The sequence below is a fragment of the Benincasa hispida genome, chromosome 12 (assembly GCF_009727055.1).
Source record: "Benincasa hispida cultivar B227 chromosome 12, ASM972705v1, whole genome shotgun sequence".
Classification (NCBI taxonomy): Eukaryota; Viridiplantae; Streptophyta; class Magnoliopsida; order Cucurbitales; family Cucurbitaceae; genus Benincasa; species Benincasa hispida.
The window spans coordinates 3,508,264-3,523,226 of NC_052360.1; the positions used below are offsets into that span (position 1 = coordinate 3,508,264).

The 14,963-nt window shown below is 40.7% G+C and overlaps 2 protein-coding genes across 2 annotated transcripts; one reads left to right on the top strand and one right to left on the bottom strand.

The window, feature by feature from the left end:
• Positions 1-7,326: 7,326 nt before the first annotated feature.
• On the bottom strand, positions 7,327-8,646 carry LOC120066987. Its single transcript, XM_039018328.1, has 2 exons — positions 8,085-8,646; positions 7,327-7,796 (listed from the first exon to the last, which is right to left on the bottom strand). Exons 1-2 carry the CDS (start codon positions 8,644-8,646, stop codon positions 7,327-7,329), a joined length of 1,032 nt encoding a protein of 343 aa, XP_038874256.1.
• A 5,684-nt stretch (positions 8,647-14,330) lies between these two features.
• LOC120066988 (uncharacterized mitochondrial protein AtMg00860-like) lies at positions 14,331-14,750 on the top strand. Its single transcript, XM_039018329.1, has one exon. The coding sequence runs from the start codon at positions 14,331-14,333 to the stop codon at positions 14,748-14,750; it is 420 nt and encodes a 139-aa protein (XP_038874257.1).
• Positions 14,751-14,963: the final 213 nt, after the last annotated feature.

Genomic DNA, 14,963 nt, shown 5'->3' on the forward strand with positions numbered 1-14,963 from the left:
TAAAGAAATTGCGGAGTGGGAGAAGGAAGAACAACACAAGGAACGGGAAAAGAGACAAAAACAAAGATCCCGCTTTGCGTTGGCAAAAGAAAAGGGCAAAGCAAAAGCGGAAAGCAGTGAGCCTGTGTAACACTAAATTTATATCTTTAAGCATGTGGACAAATATGAACGTGAATGAATGAACAAGTCCATGTCCCCGGCAACGGCGCCATAAACTTGTATGCTAAAGAATGATTTCCTTATTATGCTTGCATTGTGCCATAAACTTGACACGATGTTTTTATATCTTTAGTCTTCATGCGATACTACTTCTAAATATGCGTTGTTAATGATAGGCTTGTAGTATGCGATAGAGTAATACGTGTCACAAGTTTCTTTGCGCTGAAACCAAGTATAATTCCAACGCAAGTTTCTCAGAATAATCCGAAGTCGAACACAGGGATTGTTTTCGTTAATGCATTACTTTTGTGATACATGCGACCGGTTTTTTACAATTAATAAAGAATTGGGTTTATATAGGAATTTAAAGTGCGATGAAATAAAATGCGTTGATAAAATAAATTGCGTTGAAAATAAAATCCTAAACTAAGATGATACAAGATACAAGATACAAGATACAAGATACATAATACACGATACTGAGTTCGAGACTGATTGTGAAGTTATACAAAGGATTGTGGTATGCGATGGCAAGTCTTTATGGATGAATAAAAAAGAGAAAGAGTAAATAATAAAAACAACGCAAGCTTGTTAATTGCGTTAAAGATGCAACTAAAGTTCTGCTTTCTCTTGGCGTACCCCTCTCGGTGATCGGCCACGTTCCCATATCTCTATGGTGAAACAGGGATAAACGTGATGAACGCAAGGTTGCTTCCATCTCTGGAAGTGCTTCTCGCTTTAGTTAACGTGTTTTTCCAACCTTCTCTCAATAGGCGGAATGACATCTTCACTTCTGCTCTCACAGGTGAAGATGTCGTCGAGCATGCTTTAGCTAAACTTAATCATTTCCTTAACACAAATTAATTTACTTGCTTAATTCTTGCTGTTTACCTAGGGAATTAGGAAAACATCATGGAGAAAATGGATTGTGGATGAACGAAAATAGACAGAGAGATGACAATGAAAATGATCATAACATTTAATACTAAGATTAAGCGTTCGATACATGGTGTGAATGAAAGATTAAGAAGATAATACAGATGATGAAAAAGAGATTAGAAACAAATACAGAAAAGTGTCAACGTCTTGACACAGATTCTGGACGGAGGTTTTGCTTGCCAGCGTGTGGTAGGAATGGAGAGGAGAGCCTCCCTCTCAGGCTTGCTCTTCTGGTAGAAATGACCTTCGTACAGAGCTTCAACAACGGGGATTGGAAGGATTCTTTTTCCTAAGACTCACCTCTCGGCCTTGTCTCTTGATTATCTCGGATCTACTCTGGAAATCACTTTAGACCAGTCTCTCTCTCCGGTCAGTATNTTCCTAAGACTCACCTCTCGGCCTTGTCTCTTGATTATCTCGGATCTACTCTGGAAATCACTTTAGACCAGTCTCTCTCTCCGGTCAGTATATACATGTCTCTATGTATTCAAGTATATCTTTCAGTGAATTTGCAGAAGCTATTTATGGGTGAAGCTTGGCTCTTTGACTTCATGGTCCCTACTTTATGGTTATGGTAGTTCCTGAAATGGCGGAGTGAATATTCCTTCTGTTATGTAATCAACCCATCAGAAATGCACAACTCAAAGCTGTACATTTATCAAAATCCTTCGCAAATGCGTTGCTCTTTACATCTTCGATCGATCGCTGCATGGGGTGTTATTCTCGATTATCGAATGCGGTTGAAATTGCGTTGATCGCTAAGCTCTTGATCGATTGTCGCATGCACCGTCATTGCATTTATCATCTCTTCATTCCTGAATGATGGGCGCAATGCGACGTAAATGCGTTGTTGCTTTTATCTTTGAGCCATCAACGCATGCGGTGACTGATTTCCTACAAAACAAAAATTGAAACATCTATTCTACCATCCAATGGTGTTAGTGGGTGTATTGACGACAATTTATAATTCTCGCATTTCTTAGCCAATTTCTATACTATCGACGCAACTTTTCTTTCTTTTTGCCGCAATATCTAAATAAAACAGTATAAATAACTTGTATTTCTACAAGTTATCACACCCTCAAATTTAGATATATGCTTGTCCTCAAGCATATCTTCTACTAAGGCAATATTGTTCAGTTCTCATCCTAAATTTTGCATCAATTGTTTGCTCCGAATGCTCCACCTAGGCAACATTACTTAACAACGCAATTTCTTTCTATCCTTGATAATTCATAAACATGCCCTACTTTATTCTTCTATACAACAAATCTCTACTAAAAAATTCCCTTATAGTTTTAAAAAGAATGTTTACCTCTTCATGCAAAAACAACTTGATGCGTCTTGAATGCGGTGGTCGGGTTGCGTTATTTTTTTAGAGACTGTTGATCATTGTTACACCCTTCGTTTTGGCTTGTTCCCACGGGTGTCATGCGAACATCCAACTACGGTTGTATGCCAATCTCAACTTTAACTCTTGATTTTCAGTTAAGTATAACTTTTGCTGGTCAGAGAAGTTATGTCTTTTATTCTTTTATTTATTTTTTTCTTTCTTTTCATATTGCGTCGTTCTTGGAAACCCACCTTCGTTTTGGCTTGCTCCCATGGGTGTCATGCAAACATCCAACTACGAGCAAGTTCCTTTCACGACTTAACTCTTATCAGGTTGGGATTGTTTTGGAATTCCCTTGCGCTGACATTGGAGTCTATATGAAATATTTATTTATTTTTTATTTTTTTATTTTGACAATGAACACATTTTTCTAATGACCGCATCCACTTGGTCGCATCTGCTCAGACCTTTTCCACCCCTAAATTTAGAGATGCGCAGGTCTTCATTGCGTTGTTTTGGACAGAATAGACAAAACACTTAGTCACAATGTTGAAAAGAAGGTTTGAGCAAAATTTTGAAGGATAAAAGGTAAAGCAGTGCTATTGCTACGAATTATCTAAGTGTTAATCAGAAAATACAAAGTGTGGGAAATGTTACTAAGTGTATGCATATAATTCATCAGGGCAGCACAATGAATAACACAAAAGAAAAGATAAAGAACACTGCAATAATTGACAAAGGATGATAAAGACGAGGCTAACGCATACGGAAAGAATTGTTACTCGGTTGTATTAAAAATTAGCCAAGTATACAAAGAATTACAAATAACGCAATACAAAATTTTAGCATGAACAAAGAATCAAGTAACAACTTCTATACATAGAAAAATAATGAATTGGATTATCTTTTGTATTTGATTCAGACGGGTGCAAGATTAAAGGTTAACACCATGTTTCCACTAACGCAAATGCATATTCGCAGAGGACGGACAATAACGCATGTATCATCGCAACACACCCTTCAACTTAGTGCATTTCTGAAGGGCGCACGGTATTTCTATTGGCACAACATTACCTCAACATAGTGCGTTTTTGCTAAGGATGGGCGAAAAACACATACGAGCGCAACACACCCCTCAGTGCAATGCATTTGGGTTGGATGGACGCAAAGTGTATCTTGTTGTCACAAGATGCACCCATCATTGCAATGCATACCAATCTTTATTTTTGTTTTTAATTCATCAAACACGCAAGCCGATAAGACTTTGTGGTGTTCATCGTTTTATTCAGTCATTCACATAAATTTTAAGAACAACGCTACTAATGCATAAAAGTAAAGAAATTAAACACAACATGGAAATACACAATTGAATTAAATTGAAAGAAAACACATGAAGCATTAAAGGATAATTCTAATAAGCAGTAAATAACGCAATTTAGAAATCAGTCAATGAAAGCTGTAAAGAAAGCAATTAAACATAGATATAGGGATGCTGATTGAAAAAAGTTTTTCAGAGTTACCGCAATAGCATCCCCGCAAGCGGTTAATCCTGCTTGCCTAAGTCGATGGTCTCCATGTGTCGATCCACATCACCCCCATAGTAGGGCTTAATTCGTTGACTATTGACTTTAAATGTGTTGCTCCCATCTTCGGTTGTTAGTTCCACTGTGCCATGGGGAAAGATAGTCTTAATGTGGAATGGCCCAGACTAGCGGGACTTCAACTTCCCTGGAAACAATTGTAAAAGCGCGTTAAATAGAAGTACTTGTTAACCCTCGAAGAATGTCCGGTTGTTTATGCAGTCATCATGCCATTTCTTGGTTCTCTCCTTATAGACTTGGCATTTTCGTAGGCGTTCATTCGCCACTCGACCAGCTAGTTCAATGCAACTTCTGGACTTTCCCTGCACTTGCCAGATCAAAGTTCAACTTCTTGGTTGCCCACATTGCCTTGTGTTCCAACTCGAGAGGCAAATGACAAGCTTTTCCAAAGACTAAAGCATATGAGGACATGCCAATTAAAGTTTTGAAGGCAGTTCTATATGCCCACAGTGCTTCATCAAGCTTGGGTGACCAATCTTTCCTGGAGGTACTGATTACCTTCTCCAAGATAGTTTTGATCTCTCGGTTAGAAATTTCTGCCTTCCCATTGGTTTGTGGTGGTCTGCAGTTGCAACTCTGTGGCTGACATTAAACTTAGTCAATAGGTTGGTGATTATGCGGTTGATGAAATGTGAGTCCTCATCGCTGATTAAGGCTCGGGGCATCCCATATCGGGTAAAGATATTCTTCTTGAGAAATTTCACCACCGTGGCCGCATTGTTCTTAGCACATGCGATGGCCTAAACCCACTTCGAGACATAGTCAACCGCGACCAAGATGTATTGATGACCTTCTGAAGGCGGAAAAGGGCTCATAAAGTCGATTCCCCATACATCAAATAATTTGATTTCCAAGATTGAAGTCTAAAGCATTTCATTTCTTCTAGACATGTTCCCTGTTCTCTGGCATCTATCGCCACTCTGGCATGGGCGTCCTTAAATAGTGTTGGCCAAAAATAGCCACTCTGTAGGACTTTTGCGGTGGTCCGCTGCCCCCTAAAATGTCCTCCATAAGGGGACTCATGGAAAAGCTCCAAAATGTGCTTGGCCTTATGTCAGGAACGCATCAACACAAGATATGATCAGGTCCAAGTCAATATAAAAAAGGGTCATCCCATAAATAAAATTTGGCATCATGTCTCAGCTTCTTCTTCTGCTGGTACGTGTAGTCTTCCGGTACTTGGCCGCAAAATATGAAGTTTATAATGTTCACATACCATGGAACATTAATGCATACCGACATCAGCAGCTCATCAGGGAATCTTTCCTCAATGTCTATTTCTTTCTCCTGAACCTCGCAATTTTCTAATCTTGACAGATGATCTGCGACTTGGTTCTCGGTGCCCTTCCGGTCCTTGATCTCTAGGTCAAATTCTTGCAGAAGTAGTACCCACCTTATCAGTGTTGGTTTCACATCCTTCTTAGTCATAAGATATTTGATAGCAGAATGATCAGTAGACACCATAACATTTGTTCCAATCAAGTACTGTCGAAATTTCTCCAGCACGAATACCACTACGAGCATTTCTTTTTCCGTGGTTGTATAATTTTCCTATGCATCATCCAACGTTTTGCTAGCATAATATATAGGATGCAAAACCTTATCTTTGCGTTGACTCAAGACTGTGCCTACTGCATATCCACTAGCGTCAAACATCAACGCAAAAGTTTACGTCCAATCCGGCGCAATCAGAATGGGTGCAGTGATGAGCGCATTTTTCAGCGTGTGAAATGCTTTGGTGCATGCATCATCAAAATCATATTCACGATCAGCTTTGAGGAGCGCACTTAGGGGCCTTGGGATCTGAGAAAAGTGGCAGATAAATCTTTGATAAAACCCCCATGTCCCAGAAAACTCCTAAGTGTTTTCACATTGACTGGTGGTGGTAACTTGGAAATTGCGTCGATTTTTGCTTGATCAACTTCCAATCCTGCCTTTGATATTTTGTGATCTAGAACAATTCCTTCTTCAACCATAAAGTGGCATTTCTCCCGGTTCAGAACAAGATTAGTTTCCATGCATCTCTTTAAGACTTTTTCAAGATTTGATAAATAGGAGTCATAAGTATTGCCAAAAACTGAAACATCATCCATAAATACCTTGATTGACTCCTCCAAGAAATCTGAAAAGATTGCCATCATACATTGTTGGAAGGTACCTGGTGCATTACAGAGTCCAAACGGCATGCGACAGAATGTAAATGTGCCGAATGGGCACGTGAAGGTTGTCTTATCTTGATCCTCCGGCGCAATTGCAATTTGGTTGTACCCTGAGTAGTTGTCAAGAAAACAAAAGAACTCGTTCCCCGCAAACCGATCCAACATTTGATCAATAAACGGGAGTGGAAAGTGGTCCTTCTTAGTGGCCAGATTTAATTTGCGGTAGTCCATACATATTCTCCACCCCGTAGTTGTCCTTGTGGAAATTAACTCATTCTTGTTGTTGGTGACGACTATCATTCCCCCTTTCTTTGGAACGCATTGCACTGGGCTTACCCAACTGCTGTCAGATATAGGGTAAATGATACATGCATCAAGCCACTTCACTATCTTCTTCTTCACAACCTCCCTCATGGCAGGGTTCAATCGACGTTGCCTTTCTATAGATCATGTTTTTCCTTCTTTCTGACGAATCTTATGCATGCAATACGAGGGACTGATTCCTTGAATGTCTGCCAAGGTCCATCCTAAAGCTTTTGCGTTGTTTTTCGGGATTTGAATCAGTGCTTTCTCCTTCTCTTTGCTCAACAAGGCAGATAGAATAACCGGTAAAGTGTTATTGCCCCCTAAATACACATATTTGAGGTGCACTGGCAATGGCTTCAACTCTAACATGGGTGGTTCTTCTAAAGATGGCTTAGTATGTTGCGTTGTTCGTTCAGATAACTTGAGTGTTTCAAAATTTGACTCAATTTGAATTGCGGTGCAATTTTCCTCCCACATTGCGCCGATCCCAAAATCCTCGTCCTCCAATTCTTATAGGGGCTCGTGCTAAGGTTCTTCCTGCAATTCCTCAAAATATTGACAATTTTCCATATCACTCGGGTATTTCAACGCACGCATTGAGAACGTTGAACTTAACTTGCTGATCGTCGACCCTGATGGTAAGTTCTCCTTTTTGTACATCAATCAGTGCTCGCCTTGTTGCAAGAAATGGGCGACCTAAGATGATAGGCACCTCAACATCAGCTTCATAGTCTAATATGATAAAATCAGCAGGGAAGATGAACTTATCTACTTGCACAAGTACATCCTCTATTTTGCCCTCGGGATGCGTTATTGATCTATCGGACAACTACAATGTAATTGTCGTTGGTCTTGCGTTGCCAATCTTCAACTTTTTGAAGAATGACAAGGGCATTAGGTTTATACTCGCCCCCAAATCACACAATGCATTTTCGACCTTCTTTCCCCCTATTGAGCAGGGCAATGTGAAACTCCCAGGATCTTTCATTTTGGTGGGGATGTTGTTTTTAAATAGCGCACTGCACTTATATGTTAATGCAACTGTTTCATTCTCCTCGATCTTCCTTTTGTTAGCAAGTATGTCCTTGAGGAATTTCACATAGCTCGACATCTGTTCCAAAGCTTCTATTAAGGGAATGTTAATATGAAATTGTCGGAGTACATCTAGGAACCTCTGGAATTGTTTGCTGTCATCTTTCTTTCTCAGCCTGGACGGGAAAGGTGGAGGATCCCGCCGTACTTCCTGTTCAATTGGCTGTTCATTGAGGTCCTGTCTTCGCACCTGTCTCTTATACACATCTAGATGTGTATAAGAGACAGCTGCTGAAAAGCGTACTAGGCGATTTATTCTTAAGTTCGATCACAAGCTGTTCAATCTGCTCCTCCAAATTTCTAAGGGAGGAAGCTTGCGATTGCTTTATTGCCTTGTTCTTCTTGATATAATGTTTCAATAATGTCTCCAAAGACGAGTTACTGCAAGAAGTGACAGAAAAGAACGGTTGGTCGTAGGGTGGCATACTTTGAAAATTACCTGAGATGTGACTCTGGTCTCTTATACACATCTAGATGTGTATAAGAGACAGTTACCACATGGCCCCGATGCTCCCGAACTGCTGAAAAGCGTACTAGGTGATTTATTCTTAAGTTCGATCACAAGCTGTTCAATCTGTTCCTCCAAATTTCTAAGGGAGGAAGCTTGCGATTGCTTTATTGCCTTGTTCTTCTTGATATAATGTTTCAATAATGTCTCCAAAGACGAGTTACTGCAAGAAGTGACAGAAAAGAACGGTTGGTCGTAGGGTGGCATACTTTGAAAATTACCTGAGATGTGACTCTGATCAATGAAAACTGGAGGATTGCCTCGATTCCCATGATGATTGTTCTGATGGTTATCTTGGCCTCCCTGGTTGTGATTCCCGCCCCAAATGAAAGTTGGGTGATTCTGCCAACCAGGGTTGTAGGTGTTGTCGAATGATTCGTTATAAATAGAGTATACGGGTTGTTGATTCAATGAGCAGACTTCCACTGAATGTCCCTCTCCACATTGAACGCAATTTATTGCGGCCATGTGTGTCAACGCATTGGCTTGTGCTGAACCTTGAGAGAGATGTCCTTGCTGAATAGCCATAGTCTGAAGAAGCGAGGTCATTGTGGTCATCTAGTCTACTAGGGTGTTCAATATATCGACTGGAACAATGGCATCTTCTACTCTTCTTTGTTCTGAACCTCTTTCCTCATACCCGTTATTTAACCACTCATCTATATTTCGCGAAATGCGATCTAAGATGATCTTTGCTTCCGTATACGTCTTGTCCATTAATTCTCCTGCTGCGGAGGCATCAGCAACTGCTTGCGTTGGTCGATCCAAGCCATTGTAAAAAGTCTCCACCAGAACGCATTCGGGAATCCCGACGTGCAGACAGTTCTTCACTAATTGTCTGAATCGCACCCAAGCGGAGCTCAAAGATTCATACCCTTTCTGCTCGAAATTCAATACATCCCTCCGTCTCCTTGCGTTGATGGCTGAAGGGAAGAATTTATTCATAAATCTCTCGACCAACTGATCCCATGCATTGATTTGGTATTTGTTCCATCGCTTCAGTAAATGGGATGTTGATGTGTAACTGTTTTAACATTTCCATGAAGCGATGATTGATAACGGGCAGAAATGCACGTTATTACAACGCAAATAAGTAAAACAATGAGGGAATGCGACGATAAAAATACATAAAGTCATGTCCAAAAGCGTTAAACTGACAATATTGCGATCGCATGCGCCCATCACATTAAAGCAGCTAATTTACTTATTTTGTATAGGAAAAATGCGTTGGCGCAAATGAAATTGTGATCCAAGAAATTCGACGTCCGCGTGCATTGCAAGATTGCGACTGCAAAGTCTTGCGATCGTATGCGCTCGCGAGAAGTTGCTCAAGAAGGTGGCCGCATAAAGACGGCGCATCAAGGTGAAAGCTTAATAAATCATGAGGGGACGGAAAGCTGATGACGGTCGAATCTGAATTTAGTTGACAAGCCGTTAACGACACATTGTAGCAAGTACATTAAACTTTTCAGTGACTATTAATCGACGCATCAGACAGAAGATTTAATGACCTCCCATCATTGCAATCATTAGGAAGAAAAGCATCCTCACCTTGAGCTCTATAAATACCGAAGGCCACCATCGTTAAAGGAGTTCACCATATACAGAAGATAGATCATATATAAATGATAGCCGTTAGTCTGTAGTTGTTCATATACTTAGAAGGCGGAGGTGAGCGAAGAGAAGAAAACACCGAGAGATCACTCCTGGATAGCTCAAAAGACTGCCGGGAAGCGCTATAGAAGGAGAGAGTGTCGACACTTGCGAAAGCAAGGATATTCTTCTGGACAGAGTAGAGTAAAAAGACAGTGTAAAAGCCACGGGAAGCAAGACATTGCTACTGGGCTTCTTATCCCAACTTTCCATTGTCATCTTGTATTCTGCACTTTATTTATAGAAAATGGAATTCTCATCTCAACATCCGTTCAATCTTTCCACATTTTGCATGAATAGCTAAATTTCCGAATGGGTTAAGAAGTACTTAGCTAGCATGACCTAAGAGCAAATTCGCTAATAAATACTAAAATAGGCTTTCTACATATGTATTGTTCAAACTAACGATTTGTATCAGCTGTAGCAAATAAAGAAACTTTATAGAAGTAGAAATATGAAGAAATAGGTATGCCTAGATACTTTATTCTATGGATAAAGGATCTAATTGATAGAAGAAGCACCATAAAGATCAATTAACTTTATGCGATCATCTTGTCTTATGTATGCGTCATACACCATTTAGATATACTTGAGAGAGTAGTCTAAAGAAAGAACCTAGACTTGAGAGAGTCAGGTTAGAATCTAGGCTTGAGAGAGTCAGATTAGAACCGCATAAGCAAGAGATAGAAACTTAGACATAAGTTCTGTTTGCTATTATGCATCGCATGCACCCTAGAAATAGGATATGATAGTATGCAGTCACCTTGTGTATGTGTACATCATTCACCATCGCATAGACAAGAATAGAGGCTTAGACATAAGTCCCATCGACATTATCGTATACATTGCATGAATCCTAGACATAGGAACTATGACATTTGCATTGAGAGATGACAAGTTGTTGTGTGTATGTAGCATGATCGCATAACTTGAACGCAATCTTAGGGAGTGTTAGCCAAATCTCTTCTCAACCCATCCACTGCATGCTCATTGTAATTCTCGTTTTCATCAACTCTTTACTCAAATCCGTCGCATAGGAAATATACTTAAACAACATCATCTAACTTATTTGTTTTTGTCATCGTAAAGGAATCAAATTTACTAACGCATAGTAACTCAGTAGTCCCTATGTTCGACCCTGGACTTACCAGGAAACCTAGTGAAATTTATACTTGGGTTTTACTAGGAAAACTTTCATATGCAATGCATAGATCATCATTGCAAACATACATCATAATCGCATCACATTTACAACGCATCAAGTTTTTGGCGCCGTTGTCGGGGACTACGACAATACATATTGCGCTAATAGTAACTTTTTGATTTTCTTTGCAGCTTTCAACCTCTGTGCACTGCCTCTCCTTTGGTAAGGGAAGAAACAGATGTCGTATGAGTAAAGGATACGTTCCTAAGCCCAACTACGACTTAGTGATTGAAAGAACATTCTGAAGAAGATGAAGAAACAACCGCCGACAACAACAAGAGAGAAATCCTAAAATGACGGAACAACTGAAAGACAGAGCAGCAAACGCAAACAACATCATGACAAACCCCATTCTCCTGGCTAGCGACCACAATAGACCCATCCGGAACTATGCGTCGCCCAACCTCTATGATTTCTCCCTAGGAATCATGAGACCAGCCCTGGACGGATCGAGGTTTGAGATGAAGCCGGTTATGTTGCAGATGATTCAAACGACCAGACAGTTTGGTGGAAGGCGTGGCGAGGATCTGCACGCCCATCTCCAGAGTTTCATCGAAATCTGCAATACTTTTGTGTTCCCAAACATCTCAGCTTAAGAAGTTTAACTAATGTTGTTCCCATTCACTATGCGACCAAGCAAGGAAATGGGCTTATTCTCTCGAACTTAGGGAGATAACGTCTTGGGAGAAAATAGTAGAGAAGTTCATGAAGAAATACTTCCCCCCTACCAAGAACGCAAGAAGAAGGAAGTTAATTACAAATTTTGAACAGGATATTGACGAATCGCTTAGCGATGCTTGGCCGAGGTTTAAGAGATTGGTGCGAGATTGTTTGCACAGTGGCTTACCTGGCTGTCTCTAAATGGAAATCTTTTATCATATTTTGAACCCTACATCGCAGACGGCTGCCAATGTGGCAGCAACTGGAGGTCTGCTTGATAAAATGTATGATGAGGCTAAAAATATTCTTGATCGCATATCAAAGAATCACAAAGATTGGAGGGAAAGCGATCAACGACTTAAAATTCTAGAAGGTGACGTAAACAATGGGGCCATCACATCCCTACAAAGTCAAATGAATGCGATAATGAATCTAATACAGGGCATCGTAATCAATAGCCCGATAACGCAAAGAGGGCAGGTCAACGCAATCGAGCAGACAAGCACAAGTTGTGCTAATTGTGGAGATTTGCATCCGATGGAAGAATGTCCGAGGAACCCACAATCTATATGCTTCGTAAAGAACAATCCTTTCTCTAACACATACAACCACGGGTGGAGAAACCACCCCAATTTCGCGTGGAAAAATAATCAACAGAGTTATCAACCCATGGCGCAAAAAAAAGGGCCACTAGGATTTTTCTCGTGAACAAACGGTCAATCGCAAAATCAAGCTAGCAGCTAGCAAGTGTTGCCATCTTCTTCCTTGGAGAGCCTATTAAAGCAGTATATTGAGAAGAATGAAATAGTAGTCTAGAATCAGGCGACTTCTATCTGTAATCTCAAAATTCAAATAGGGTAGATTGTGGGTGAGCATAAAAGTAGACCGCAAGGGGCATTGTCGAGTTCAATTGAGCTCCCTCGCAACCCGAGGAATACAGGAAAGAATCAATGTCAAGTCGTGACTTTGCGAAGTGGAAAGACAATTGTGGAAGAAAAAACAGAACCAAGTAGGACTACTCCAGTTGCAATGGAATCCAAGACCCTGTTGACACAGGATGAACCAGAAGAAAACGAGACGATGGAGCCAGAAGTTGCGTCCACTTCTAAGCCAATGGAACAGAGGACCGTGAAGATACAACTACCACCATTCTCGCAGAGACTTAAGAAGAAGAAAAATGATGAAGTGCAATATCATCGCTTCATGGACATGTTAAAATAGTTGCACATCAACATCCTTTTCACAGAACGATTGAACAAATGCCAAAATATGCGCAATTTTTTAAGGACATAGTGACAAAGAAAATGAGCACAAGGAAGTTTACAACGGTGGCGTTAACGCAAAAGTCAAACACCATAATTCCACCGAAGATGGGCGACCCCGAAAATTTCACGATACCCCTGCTCAATTGGCGGGATATATATCGGTCAAGTGCTTTGCGATCTTGGGGCCAGTATCAACTTAATGCCCCTGTCAGTTTTCAAACAATTAAACGTGGGGCAGCTGACGCCCACAACGGTGACTCTCCAGCTGGGGGACAGGTCCCTAGTTCATCTAGAGGGGAAGGTGAAGGATGTCCTGGTCTCAATTGACAAATTTATTTTATCAGCGGACTTAATCATTCTCGACTACGAAGCGGACAAGGTTGTACCCGTTATATTGGGACGACCATTTTTATGCATTGGTCACGCTCAAATTGATGTGTACAAGGGAGAGATCACGCTGAGTATGAATGGAAAGAAGCTCAGGTTTGACATTATTAAAGCCATGAAGTATCCAGATGATGAAGACCTATCTGATTTCGATAATGAACCCAGTTGTAATGATGAAGAAGAGTCCGAAGACGAAGATGAAAAAGAGGATGCGACCGCATCCGTAGTAACCTGCAATGTGATGATGGAAATGACAAACAAATAAGAAAAATTGACGCTAAATGAAGAGAGAAAAGCACAAAAACCTTCTTTGGAACACCCAACTACTGTGGAATTAAAAACCTTGCCAAGCCATCTGAAGTATGTTTTCTTGGGGCAAAACAAAACTTTGCCAGTGATAATTTCCTCTACGCTACAAGAAGAACAAGAGAATGCGCTGCTTTACATCCTGAAGAAGTACATAAAAGCAATAGGATGGACTCTAGCAGACATAAGAGGAATCAACCTCATATATTACATGCACAGGATACTTCTCGAAGAAAACCAAAAAGGGTCTATCGAACCTCAATGCAGACTAAACCCTGCGATGAAAGAGGTTGTGAAAAAGGAGATAATCAAATGGTTGGACGCAGGCATTATATATCCAATCGCCGATAGCACGTGGGTCAGCTCCGTGCAATGTGTGCCCAAGAAGGGAGGAATGACAGTAGTTCTAAATGCAAACAATGAATTAATACCAATGAGGAACGTCACTGGCTGGCGGATCTGCATGAACTACCGCAAACTCAATGCGATGACGAAGAAGGACCATTTCCCCTTACCTTTTATCGATCAGATGCTAAACCGCCTAGCAAGAAATTATTACTTCTATTTTCTAAACGGGTATACGGGCTACAACCAAATAATGATTGCTCCTGAAGACCAAGAGAACTACATTCACCTACCCCTATGAAGCATTTGCTTTTCGCCGCATGCCATTTGGATTATGCAATGCGTCGAGCACGTTCTAAAGGTGCATGATGGCCATCTTCTCTAAGTATCTTGAAGATTCAGTGAAAATTTTTATGGACGACTTCTTAGTTTACGGGCAAACATATGAAGTCTGTCTGAACAATTTGGAGAAGATACTAAGGAGATGTGAAGAGACAAATCTTGTGCTAAACTGGGAGAAGTGCCACTTCATGGTGAATGAAGGTATTTTGCTCGGGCACAAAGTCTGCAAGGAAGGGCTGCAGGTGGATAAGGCAAAGATTAAGGCCATTGAAAAGCTCCCACCACCGGAAAATGTGAAGGCTATAAGGAGTTTCCTGGGACATGTAGGATTTTATCATCGTTTTGTGAAGGACTTTTCGAAGATTGCTCGACCATTGAGTATGTTGCTGGAGGTCGAAAGAACATTTGACTTTGATGAACAATGCCTCAACGCATTCAAAATACTGAAGAACGCATTGATAACCGCACCTACGTTGATCGCATCTAACTAAACAAAGCCGTTTGAGCTGATGTGTGATGCTAGCAGTTATGTGATGGGGGCAGTGCTAGCACAAAAGAAAAAAAACAATGCTACACCCCATCATATATGCAAGTAGAAACTTGAACCCTGTCCAAGCAAATTACACTACCACTGAACAAGAACTTCTTGCGGTGATCTTTGCATTGGAGAAATTTAAAGCTTACTTGCTGGGATCCAAAGTGAT